The sequence below is a fragment of the Eublepharis macularius genome, chromosome 17, assembly GCF_028583425.1.
Source record: "Eublepharis macularius isolate TG4126 chromosome 17, MPM_Emac_v1.0, whole genome shotgun sequence".
Lineage (NCBI taxonomy): Eukaryota > Metazoa > Chordata > Lepidosauria > Squamata > Eublepharidae > Eublepharis > Eublepharis macularius.
In genome coordinates this window covers 19,338,342-19,350,600 of record NC_072806.1, presented here as the reverse complement: position 1 = coordinate 19,350,600, position 12,259 = coordinate 19,338,342, and the positions used below count along the sequence as shown (strand labels likewise).

The following is a 12,259-nucleotide window of genomic DNA, read 5'->3' as shown; positions in this document are numbered from 1 at the left end:
GTCTGAAAATCCAGCAGTACAGATTCTAAGCCCAAGTATCCGGGGTGCATTTACACATTAAATACACAGGAATGCGGAAACAGGATCCGTGCTGTGTATATTATGATAGCAAATTATGTGGGACGGCTGAAGGTTGGCCAGTTCCATCAGGTGTATCGCACACAGGAGTGACTCTGGTTCAAGGCACACAGGAACAAGATTAAGCGATAGCGTCCTCCAAGGGGCCACCAAGGCAAAAAGGAAGACTCGTATACCCCAATCCTATTTAACAACTCTTTATTATCAAAGAGCTTAGCGATCATTCACGGAGGACTTTTCAGAGTACAGCATGCTTCAGAACGGATTAGCAGTTACAGTCCCTACCCCGCATTAGCAACATGCAAGAAGCCATCACCCCGACAGTAACAGAGGCGGGGGGAGGTCAACCAACATATGGCCTTCCCACTTTTAGCGTCCGTTCGCAGGACAGTGTCATTCGCCTGCACCTACCTGCGTCTCCTCCTCGGTCAGAGCTTCAACTGCATTCTCGACTTCCGCCATGTCGTCTTGGCTCGGTGGCACATGCCCATTTGCCTAAGAAAGGAAAACGTGTTATTAAAAGACCATCCAGAGAGGAAGGGAGAGGGTCTCCTGGAGCCCAACTGAGTGCTTCTCTGGGATACTCGGGAAGATAAATTCAGAATGCACAAGGAGCTGCGTGAAGGAGCCAAGGAACACCCAATGGACCCGTCAGATGTAGAAATCAGTTTGGGGCCAGGTCAGAAGTCTGCCAGAAAGCTCACCTTGCTGGTGTCTAAGCCTTGTTAAGAATGCCTGGGTCTGAGCACTGATGTCTCACGGTTCTGCCTCTGAGGAAGCAGGCACGGGGAAATCATGATTGGGCTGTGCAAAGTCCCCAGGAGACCATGCTGTAAAGGCCTGGCTGTGCTCTGCCATGCTTCCATTGTGACGTATTGCGACATCACGGAGAATGCAGGCAGCCTGTCTATGTCACAGCTCTGCCATCCCAAGGGCCCCCTACCACTGACTGCAGGGGAGGCAGGTGCTTCAAGGAGAGAGGTGAGGGGTCTTTACTCTCATCCTTAGGGCCAGTCCCACCCTCGCAGCCTAACCTAACTCACAGGTTGTTTGTTGATCCAGAGGAGTTAGCCATGTTAGTCTGTAGTTGCAAAATAGGAGTCCAGTAGCACCTTTAAGACTAAGCAACTTTATTGTAGCATATTGTGTCTGAGGAAGAGAGCTGTGGTTCTCGGAAGCTTATGCTACAATAAGGTTTGTTGTTGTGAGGATAAAATGGAGGAGGTAGAACGACGTTGTAAGCCATTTTGGGCCTCGGCTGGGGAGAAAAGTGGGGTATAAAACAGCTAAATAAAATACCCAAGCATTTTCTTGAACTGCACTTTGTACTTTGTCTCCTCCTCCATCTCGGTGTCACGCCGACGGCTGTGTAGCTGTTCGTCCTTTATTACTCTTTAAGTAATTTTATGCCCTTTTCTTACTGTTTTAATTGCCTTGTAAAATTTTAGTATTGCTTTTTAGTACTCTGTTGGGTTGTTGCTGGGTTGTAGTTGCTCATCTCTAGCAAGCTGCGTGCTTTCTGATGTCGCTTTTCTATTTGGTTTCAGCCACTGCACAATGTCTCGTGCTTCAAAGCTGCCTTTAGAGCTTCTACTGGCTGATGAGCGTGGGATATGTATTTTCAAAAATGAGAAACAGAGAGCTTGGAGGCAGCACCCCTTCCCCCAGCTTCTGAAACTACTTTAGGCACCATTCAAAAGTTTGCAAGGTTCTCTCCAAATCCAGAAGGGCTTGAAATTTATTACAGTGGGAGGGAAATCGTGATCCTTAGGTTACTGAATTGTGGTATCATATATCTGCAGCATGATTCCATGCACACTTACTCAGAAGTCAGCCCCACTGAATATAATGTGCACATCCCCTAGTAAGCAAGCAGATTAAACACAACTGAAGATGGAACACAATCATTTTCTACTGTCCAAGGGTCTTACTAGAGAAGAAATACATATGTGGACTGGAAGAACGTTGCAGGAGAAGCCTGGAAGCAGGGAACGGTAAGGTAAGAAGCCAAAGAGACTGGAGAAAGCTGCCACTGCCAGAGGACCCACAAGCCAGCTAGAAGGTATGTAAACAACAGCAACTTAAGAGGAATTTCCACATTAATTTTTAACAGAGCCTTCTAACCACAAGCCGAGAAAGGTCTGTAAACTGACATCAGCCTCTAAAGTCTGGGTCCAGCTGTCTCCAGTTTAGTATGTCTCCAACGGGCAGCAGCCCCTGGACCTCAAAAAGAAAGAGGTCCTTCCCAACACCTGGAACTCCAGAGCTGTTTTTAAACTGAAGATGCCCCGAGTCTGAAGCACCCTGGATTACTTTCTGCATGCAAACCATGGTCTCTCCCAGTGAACCCTGGTTTTTAGGCAGCATTCCTGTGCAGCAACTATACATCGATAGCTGGATCTGTGAACCCAAATTGCAAAAAATAATCAGAATGTTACCAAGTGTGCTGAAAGAGCCATTGTATTGCAGCAGTTAGAGTGTTGGGCTAGGATCTGGGAGACCCAAGTTCAAATCTCCACTCTACCACGGAAGTTTGCTGGATGACTTTGGACCAGTCACATGCGCTCAGTCTGGCCTACCTCACAGGATTGTTGTGAGGACAAAATGGAGAAAAGGCGAATTACATACCAAATTCTGGGTCCCAACTAGGGTACGGATGCAGTAAATAAGTGGTGGTGGTGGAGACTGCTGTCAAGTCATAGCTGACTTACAGCGACCCCTAGTGGGGTTTTCAAGGCCAGGGGCTTAACAGCAATGGTTCGCCATTGCCTGCCTCTGCAACCCTGGTCTTCATTGGAGATTTCCTATTCAATTAGTAACCAAGGCCTGACCCTACTTAGCTTCCGAGATCTAACGAGATCAGGCTTACCTAGGGCTATCAAGGTTAAGGCAAATAAATAACAAGCTGCTTGAGAGAGAAGGCAAGTGAGCATCAAAGGCCGTTGAAAGAAGACTGGTGGAGGCAAGAGGTACCTGCGAGTATTCCTCAGTTTGCAAGTCCAGATCTGCAGAGTCCCATGCTGGAGAGACATCCGCTGAGGTAGGCACTGGCAATCCGGCTTGCGGCACAGCCCCACAGTCCGGCTGCGGCGCAGGAGAGTCCGTTGTAAACGGAATAGCCCAGGTAGTCCTGTCCCCTTGGGGCTCTGGGGGCTGTTGGCCAATGATCAGAGACACCAGCTCGTCCTTCTCGCGACACATCTCCGTGGAGATCTCTCGGAACTCCAAGTAGTCCCGCAAGTCCTTCACCTTCATCTTGATCAGCTCCTCCCGCTGGAAGTTTGTGGCGCGGAACCGCTCGCAGAGGAGGCAGAGGCAGGGTCCGCTTTCAGGCTGATGGGAACAGGCCGGGCAGAAATTCTTCTTGCAATCCAAGCAGATGTGCTGTTTGGAAAGGGAAGAGAGGGAAACGTCAAACGGAGAGATTCGGGGCCAAAAGGCTAGGCGTGCCTTTGGCATTGCCTGAGAAGAACACAGAAATGGTCTCAACGACCAACGGCCCAGGATCACTCCACCTATTCTTCCTGTAAGGGGGAGAAATACCAGACGGCACCACTTGGTGATATATTTTTAAGGAACTTCACCATGTCCCAAGCAAACTGGGGCTTCAAGGAATGCACCAGAGCAAAGGCCTTTTGTCTTTTTTCTCCAGCGGACTAAACTTGTTTCCCCACCACTAGATCTCCTCCATTATGCCCCTCTCCGTCCCTTCTATTCTACCCCCAACATCATCCCACTACTTTTTATTCCCCACTCCCACCCCTGCCCCTTGCTCCTTGGGCACTGCGCTGCTCATCTCTGCCCTGCAGCAACACTCTGACACGCTTAAAAGTATTTCCAGGAAGGGAGCCTTCTCGAGTATTTCAAGTGATTCACAAGGTGCCTGGACAGCTCCCAGGGAGACACGCACAGCTTTGCCTTTTCTGACAGAAGGGGGGGGGGGGCGCAGAACAGCAGGAGGGAACTTCCCCCAAAACACGCACGATGGTGCCCAAAGTTGCCGGCACCCTTTGACGGAAGCCTGCTCTCCAGTGGTGGGGAGGGGAGGGGAACCAGGGTAGCCGAGGAGGTGGATTCCCAGCTCTCAGAGCAACATCCGACTGCGAAAGACTTCCTGCTTAATTTTGATAGAGGAAGTAGAGGCAGGAAAACATCTCCCTGCACCCCGCAATACAGCAAGTGTTTGAGCTGCAAGACTCACCCCCTCCTTCCCCCTTTCTACGAAAGCAACAGGCTAGGTGATGATGGCCCCTAGCCTCCGTAGTTTTAAAAAGGAACGGCACTGATTCGTGGAGGAGGCACGGTCTAGTGACAGCTGTAAACCATAATGCCTCAACTGGGCCCGTATGTCCACACCTCGGAACAGTTAGCAAAAAAGGCCCCAGCGGAACAGACAATAACCAGTTCCTTAACTGTTGTAGGGTTTGTTACAGATTTCAAGGCTATTTTTCAACCATTTGGGCAGTGGTAATAATGATGGGAACGCATCATGCACACATGTGCCCGAGACAAAAAGCTGCATCTCCCTTTCCTTGCCGCCTTTCATCTGGGAGCACCACCAGGCCAGGAATGTGCTGAAGAACTAAACTTGGACTGCAGCCACCTCTTGGGAATCCTTCCCATTTCAATAGACTTCCCCAGGCAAAGGATGCCAATTCGTCTTGCCAGCCTGTGACACTGATGATTTTTGACAAGCTCAGGCGTGCAAGGATTAAGCACGCAAGTCAGGAGTAACTAGAAAAACCTGTTCAGAGAGAATGCAGAGCTTTATGCCGATTCTGCAACACGAGCTTTTCTGCAAAAACGCACTCTGGCAGGTTTATATCAGGGGCATGCGATAAACACCACTGGTTTTGGCAGTCCCAGTACGCCAGCCAACGGGATCCCGTGTACAAGTGACCTCCTTGGGAGGCAGTTGCTGGAGAAGGGGGAGTTTGGAGGCTATTGTGGTTGGCAGAATGGGGCAGAGACAGATCTGACTAGAGAGGGGACGGTCCACAGCTCTCCTGTGCTAGTCCTATAGAATGGAAGATGCACAAAAGCACTCTTGCATGCCGACCATCCATGTCAATGTAATTTGCAATGGAGAACTCCCCAATGGATTCTGTTCCACATTAAAGTAGCAGAAATGAGTGACCCATTTCCATTTCCTGCCCCAGGCACAAAAAGGCCTCGGGTTGGCCCCAGGGCGACTTCCAAGCCAGAGTATGCAAGGCCTATGCGGAGCCAACATCTATCCCCACCCCAAACCTATTTCCAGCATGTGAGGAAAGGAGACTGGGGGTGGGGTGCGATGGAGTAGGGGTAGGCGTGGCAGGAGACTGATTGTTAGTGGGCTGACAAAACTAGGATATTGCAGAAGACCCTGGTGTCAGCACTGTCCACTTATATGTTCCATTAACAGCTGACCACTTTTCCACCGCCTGTAAGTAGCAGCCTGCGAGAAATGTAAACATTTTGGAAACTCTGAGGCCTTGTGGATAAAGGAATTAGTCATCGTCCTGTTCCCCTGCCCCTCCTGACACACACACACACACAACACCCAAATATAAATTAAATATATTATTTATAATTTAGTTGGCATATAAAAGTATACCATTTAGCATATTTATGGAATTTAGAAGTATACACGCCTTAGTTTTCTACAAGCCAAATTGTCAATATACCCAACATTTGATTTTTGCATATAAAGTTAAACTTTATAATAAAGAAAATGTTGATTTATTCAATAGTGTATCATCGTTATAGCATATTAAATGTGGATACCATTAGATTTAAAAAACATGTAAATGTCTATGTCCAGACGGACAGTCTACAGTACACAAAGGAATAATTACCCATTTCTGTGGGTTGTTTTACATAATTTTTTTTGAATGTATAAAACTTTGTCTTAAAAAGCACTGTATTCAGTCCAAAGGAGAAAAGATTTCACTTTTTTTGTGTTCCCTAAAATTGGAAAAAAAGTCCTCAGGGAAAAATAACCCTTTTTTTCATTCCCATCCCCACTACCCCCACCCCGGCCTTCACACTCCACTTCACTGCTCTCCTCTAGTTTGCCCTCGCCCGGGGAACGGGGCGCTATATTGGGGTGGGGGTGCGACAGGGAGAGATGGAAGACAGCAAACCAGCGGTGCCCCTCCCGCTCAGCAATAGATATGTGTGGCAAGGGGTCTGATGAACAGGATGAAAAGAAGCAGAAGGCATTTCATCAGAACCCCAAAGACACATCTACACTGCCTCCCGCCCCAAATGGATAGCCATATATTTATCTTAAAAATCTTTGGCAGACCATTCTTGCTGGGCTAGTTTTCTACACTCGGGGAAGAATTTTTAAATAAGAGTGGCGAAGCATATTTTGCAGAACTACGCCTGCAATCTGAAGGAGCCACGCCCATAACTCCTCTCCGCTAGCTCCACGTGATATGCAGTTCAGTTCTCAGTCCTGGCCCAACAAGGAATCCCCGGCAGCGGCAAACCCCTCTCGCTCACCTTCAGGGAGGAGCCGCTGAAGTGCGCCCCGCAGGCCTTGCAGCTGTGCTCTGAACCTGTGGGAGAAGGGAAGGAGCTGTAGCCGGCGTTGGAGTAGGCTTGCGTGCGAGTCCCCTGCTGCGGGTGGGCCTGCATGTCCTCCGGCAGTCCATTGAGGCACGACCAGCTGCAGCAAGCTGCCCACATAGTCAACTGAGGAGGAAAAGGATGGAAGTCATGCATCAGCTGGGCAGAGGGAAACAAGCTGGTCTAGAGGAAGAGTCCAGTTGGAAGAGGAGGGAGAATTTTGCAGGGAAAATGGCAGCACGATGAAAGATGGAAAGAGAACCCCTCCCCTGTATAGAAGATACAGGTCTGGAGAGCGTGGATTTTGAAAGCCAGTGTTCTCACAAACCTGCATGGAGCTGATGCCCCTTCAGGATGCAGGTGGGCTACTCACGTGACAAGACAACGTTCTGTGCAGGAACGAACCTGCCTGTCAGTTAAGATTTGTTGCGGAGGCTGTTTCGGATCTTGCCCTATCAGGAACAGTCCTTTTCCCATTGCAGCATTTTGAGTCATCCTTGTCAGTTAACCTGATCCCTTTGGAGTTTCAGGCAGCAGACAAAAACACTTTTCCCCTAGCCCTTTGCGAGGGAATTGAACTGTTTGGGATTGTGACTCATACGACCGTGTGTATCATTCTCAGCTTCTGCAGATCCTTTTGGGGGGCCGAGTTATTCTGCCTACATTGTTCCACCTACTGATTCCATACTTTGTCCCACTGCTGCTTATTTTCAATGTACGCCGTTTAAGAATCTTAGCCAACTGCTGGATATTTAATGCCATTTTGTATTGCTTAAATAGATGGTTTTATTATTTCGTTTTGGGCACTGTACTAATAGCATGGGGTATATGCATTTTATCTAAATAAATTCTTCCCTGCGTAGAAAAATGAAGGGTTGTGGGGAAGTACAGAATTATCATAAGAGGTACCATGATTACCTTTTAAATGCTGGGAGGTGGGGGCATGCAATCATTGTATTTTTTTCTCCCTAAGAAGTTCTGAATAGGGCCATTACCCTCACACCAAATCACAGCTTCAGTGCTGGGGTGAAGCTGGACGTCTTTCAGAGGAGATGAAAGCCAAGAAGCTCGTAACAGAACACCGAACTTGGAGGTTGTCTCTTTTGCAGGCACTGTCCTCATTTTAGTCCCGCATCCTCTAGAAGAGCCAGAAACCGATGTCCATTTTAGACTTATAAAGGACAGCGTGGTGTCAGCCAAAGATACAGCTGCCAAGTTGCATACAACATTGCAAAGTGAGGTGGTGTCCATTTCCAGCTGTATCCTGACTAAAAGGACAGCCCCTCCATACCCAAGTCTGCACAGTACGTTCCACTCAAGGTGTTTACGGGACAGTCCCATGAAAGAAAACAGAACCACGCTTGAAGAAGATTCCCATCTGCCTGGCTGGTGACTGGCAGGTCCCACCACTGATACTTGGCCGCAGTGCTCAGATGCTGCAGATACAGTCAAAATGAAACGTGGAAGGACTGCTCTGCCCTGGAGCCATAGCCTGGATTGCTGAACCTAATGAGTTCCTTTGCCTCTTATGCACATGTGCCTATGGAGGACCCACGACATGCAAGAGGGAACGCATGCTTTCAAGGTGCCACAAGACTGAGGAGGGTAGGTTTTGGACAAAAGAATGTTAATGCTGCTTAATGACTGTAGATGCTTCCTGGATGTGCTAATTGATAGGAAATGCTCTCCCAGTTCAAGTGCCCTACCAAGGGAGAGAGCAGAGGTGTTGGGAAGAGAGGGAAAAGGGGACAGGCAGCTGGAAGCTGAAATACCCTGGATGTGCTGGATCTCTGCCTCTGGGAATCTGAGGTGAGGTAGACTCTTTACTTCCACCTGTGCTCTGCTTATATATTTGGGAACCTAATGTATTACAATCCTAAGTCAAAAGTCCAGCGGCATAACTGTTTATTCCAGCATGGAGTGCAGATCTTCTAAGTGTTCTGAACAAATAAGGATGTGCGCTCCTATGCATCTGATGAAATGAGTTCCAGCTCCCAAAAGCAATGCTGGCATAAATTTGGTCAGCCTTGAAGGTGCCACTGAAGTCCCCTGAAGCTGCATCCTAGCAATGAAGTTTCAGGTGTTTACTGCCTTGGAAATTGCACACCGAAGCTCTGTTTATAGACACCCCAACCCGGCAAATGCTGGTTTGTGGCATATTACCCCACTGGATTTTGTTTCCCTGTTGCAGAGTGCCATGGAAATGACAGCCAGCGAATAGTAACCAAGAACAAATGCCAAATTATGAGTGCATTTACATCAAGTGGGAGCAGAATCGTCCTCTTTGGCCTCCGCTCTTCCCACCAGTTCTTCCCACCAACTTCCCAGGTTTTTTTTAATCTGAAAAAGAAGCTTCTACATGGAATCTCTAGATGTGTGGCTCTCCTTTCAGACAGAACACTCCGCAAGGGAATGTATGAAACAGGCCCATTTAGCACCATCTATAATGATGTAAAGCCAGTACTGTGTAGTGATTACAGTGTTTGGCTAGCATCTGGAAGGCCCAAGTTCAAATCCCCCCTTTTTAATTCATTTATACCCCCCTTTTCTCCCCAATGGGGACCTAAACCGGCTTACAACATTCTCCCATCTCTATTTCATCTACACAACAACCTTGAAAGGTAGGTTAGGCTTGACAGTGAGTGACTGGCCCAAGGTCACCCAGCAAGGTTCTGTGGCTGAGTGGGCATTCGAACCTGGGTCTCCCAGATCCTAATCTAACTACACCATGTTGGTGCTCAGTCACGAAGCTCGCTGGATGGCCTCGAGTCAGCTGCTTTCTCACAGCCTACCCTACCTCACGGGGTTGTTGATCTGAATATAAAATGGAGAAGGGAGAAGAACATATGCTGCCCTGAGCTCTTCGGAAGGAGAGCAGGATAAAAATGTACTAAATGAAGAAATAAATGAGAGTGCCAAAATGCAGAACTCTACGAAAATTGACGAGGATTGGGGCACACTGTTAGGAAATGATGGTGCACGACCCCAGCAGCCACAGAATACACACAGGGGCCCTTCTTGACTATGCACGTTCATGGAGCCATCAGCAAAACTGATCTTTTTCATGGCTACAATCCTAATTCTAAGTCCCACTGCATTTAGGCAAGACTTACTTATGAGTAAAAAAAGGTAAAAATATAGAAAAGTAGAAAAAGGTAAAAGTAGAAGAGCCCCGTGGCGCAGAGTGGTAAGCTACAGTACTGTAGCCCAAGCTCTGCTCACGACCTGAGTTCGATCCTGGCTGAAGCCGGCTCAAGGTTGACTCAGCCTTCCATCCTTCCGAGGTCGGTAAAATGAGTACCCAGTTTCCTGGGGGTAAAGTGTAGATGACTGGGGAAGGCAGTGGCAAACCAGCCCGTAACAAAAGTCTGCCAAGAAAACGTCATGATGCGACATCCCCCCATGGGTCAGTAATGACTCGGTGCTTGCACAGGGGACTACCTTTACCATTATCTACTTATGAGTAAACAGACTTCAGATTAGTTTGAAGTCCACAGAAAATGCATAAAAGCATGAAAGAATGTCGACTGCATTAAAGCGACTTGGGGGGAGAGCAGAGTGCCAGGATAAAAGCAGTTGCTTGCATGCAGAAGATCCCAAATTTAATCCCTGGCATCTCCAACTGAAAAGAGTTCCAGTAATAAAAAGCTGTTCATTACACAAAGTTTCTCAGGCACCTTTCCGTTTTTTTTAAAGTTAGTGCGCCATTCCTTAAATCTTAAATTACCACCCGCCAAAGCAAACACAAAAAGCAAGAACACAAAAGGAGAGAAGGAAATCTGAACCCAAACCACAGAAAATCCCTGCAGAAATCAACCAGCCATCATGGGAGGTCCACTTGTTCTTCCAGTTAATATATGCATGCAGCAGGTCCCCTCCTCCAAATCTCCAGCCTAACTCTGGTTTCCTGACAGCTTGAAAGCTACCAAACAGAACTCTGAAAGAAGCAATCCTGTAAAAAAGTATCATGTAACTTGCAAAGGGACGGGAGTACAGTCCGCTGAAGCTTACATACAAGTTGGAAGTTACGCACCTTGAATTAAGGAAATGCAATTAGATTTCACGGTAAGGAAAAGCTAGCTGGGCAAAGCTTGATGGATGTGCCCAGCCCCTATAAGACAAGGACTACTTCAAGCATGTTTAAAAGAGGGACATACTGCTAGGAATATACACTCCTTAACTACAGAACAGCAACAAAATCCAGCCCAGAGCCCTGTGAAGAGAGACAACAGAGCTCAGAAAACCAGTTTCTCGAGGACTATGCCTCTGAGGTTCAATTATTTGCAGATCAACCTAAGCCAGCACAGTTAGCCACTTGCCAATGGCAAAATCCTTCCCTGTCCAATCTAGACCAGCAACTTGTACTGCTTTCATTACGCACCTGACCGACGAGGTTTCAGAATCTATAAAACGCATTTACTCAGAAGCAAACATTACCCTACGACTCTCAAGTGTAACTAAGAAAGGCTACAATCCTAAAGATGGGCCGTTTTCACACTGTCTATAAATCGGGCGAGACTCACGGAAGGCTGCCGGCTTTCTCGCAGGATTTTTGACGCCATCTGTTTACAAAACGCCACAAACAGTGATTTACGGCGTTTGTAATCAGATGGTGTTAAAAATCACGCGAGGAAGCCAGCAGCCTTCCGTGAGTCTCGCGCGATTTATAGACAGTGTGAAAACGGCCATGCTTTCTGAGAGTAAGCCCCATTGACCAAAATGGGCCTTACTTTTGAACGGACGTGCTTAGGCTGGCTTGCAAAAAGTCCTTTCGCCCCATAAAATCTTCACCTGCCATTCATATCCTGGTTACTCTAACACCCACCTACCCTTCCAATAGCTTTAACTCAGAGGTGTCACTTCTTTTTTAAAATCACCCCATTTGGCTCTACAGCCCCCTAAGTTGCAAGTCCTTGATTCAGTAACTGGCACCCACTGCAGCTTTGGCCACAGAGTTTGGGCCGCCTGCCTTCCCAAATTCAAACCCCTGACTGTGCTTCTCCTTCCGGCCACTGGGCACCAGTTGGGGGATTTCTGAAGAGGAACAGGACCCGTGCAGGGTCATTATCCTGGGGTTGGTGGTGAAATATTAGACTCTTACTGGCCCAAGCCTTGACTGTGGGGGAGAAGGGCTTCCACGTGCTGTCCGGAGCTTCCAGGCTCTGCAATCCGGTGGTTCTAGCCGTTTTCTGACAAACCAAGGCTGGGAAACCCTTGACTGATATTCATCCCGTCAGCTGCTCAGACTCTCAACTGGCTAAAAGGACACGAACCCAAACACACCCAATTCTCTCCATGTTTACAAGGAAACAGGCCTCAGGCAACCACCACCGTGTTTCAAGGCTGTATGCAGAAGTCACCTTTAACTAGCACTGAACGGGGGTCATGCACAAATGCAACTTTTTGCAAAGTCTGCCTCAGAGCCAAGCTACAAGTGACGCCTTACACAGGTTGGACACTTGTCAGCTTCCCTCAAGTTTTGATGGGAAATGTAGGCATCCTGGTTTTACAGCTTGGCTCTCCATTCCAGCTGCAAGACCAGGATACCTACATTTCCCATCAAAACTTGAGGGAAGCTGACAAGTGTCCAACCTGTGTCAGGCGTCACTTGTAGCTTAGCTCTTAG

At 47.9% G+C, this 12,259-nt stretch overlaps 1 protein-coding gene across 1 annotated transcript in view; it reads right to left on the bottom strand.

Moving 5' to 3' along the window:
• RFFL (ring finger and FYVE like domain containing E3 ubiquitin protein ligase) overlaps nucleotides 1–12,259 on the bottom strand; it is a 37,737-nt gene that overhangs the window by 7,617 nt on the left and 17,861 nt on the right. Inside the window, exons 2-4 of the mRNA XM_055001994.1 lie at nucleotides 6,568–6,759; nucleotides 3,052–3,462; nucleotides 490–573 (exon numbers count right to left, since the gene is read on the bottom strand). Coding sequence (XP_054857969.1) covers nucleotides 490–573; nucleotides 3,052–3,462; nucleotides 6,568–6,753 — 681 coding nt within the window. The 5' untranslated portion in view covers nucleotides 6,754–6,759. The remainder of the gene's footprint in view (nucleotides 1–489; nucleotides 574–3,051; nucleotides 3,463–6,567; nucleotides 6,760–12,259) is intronic.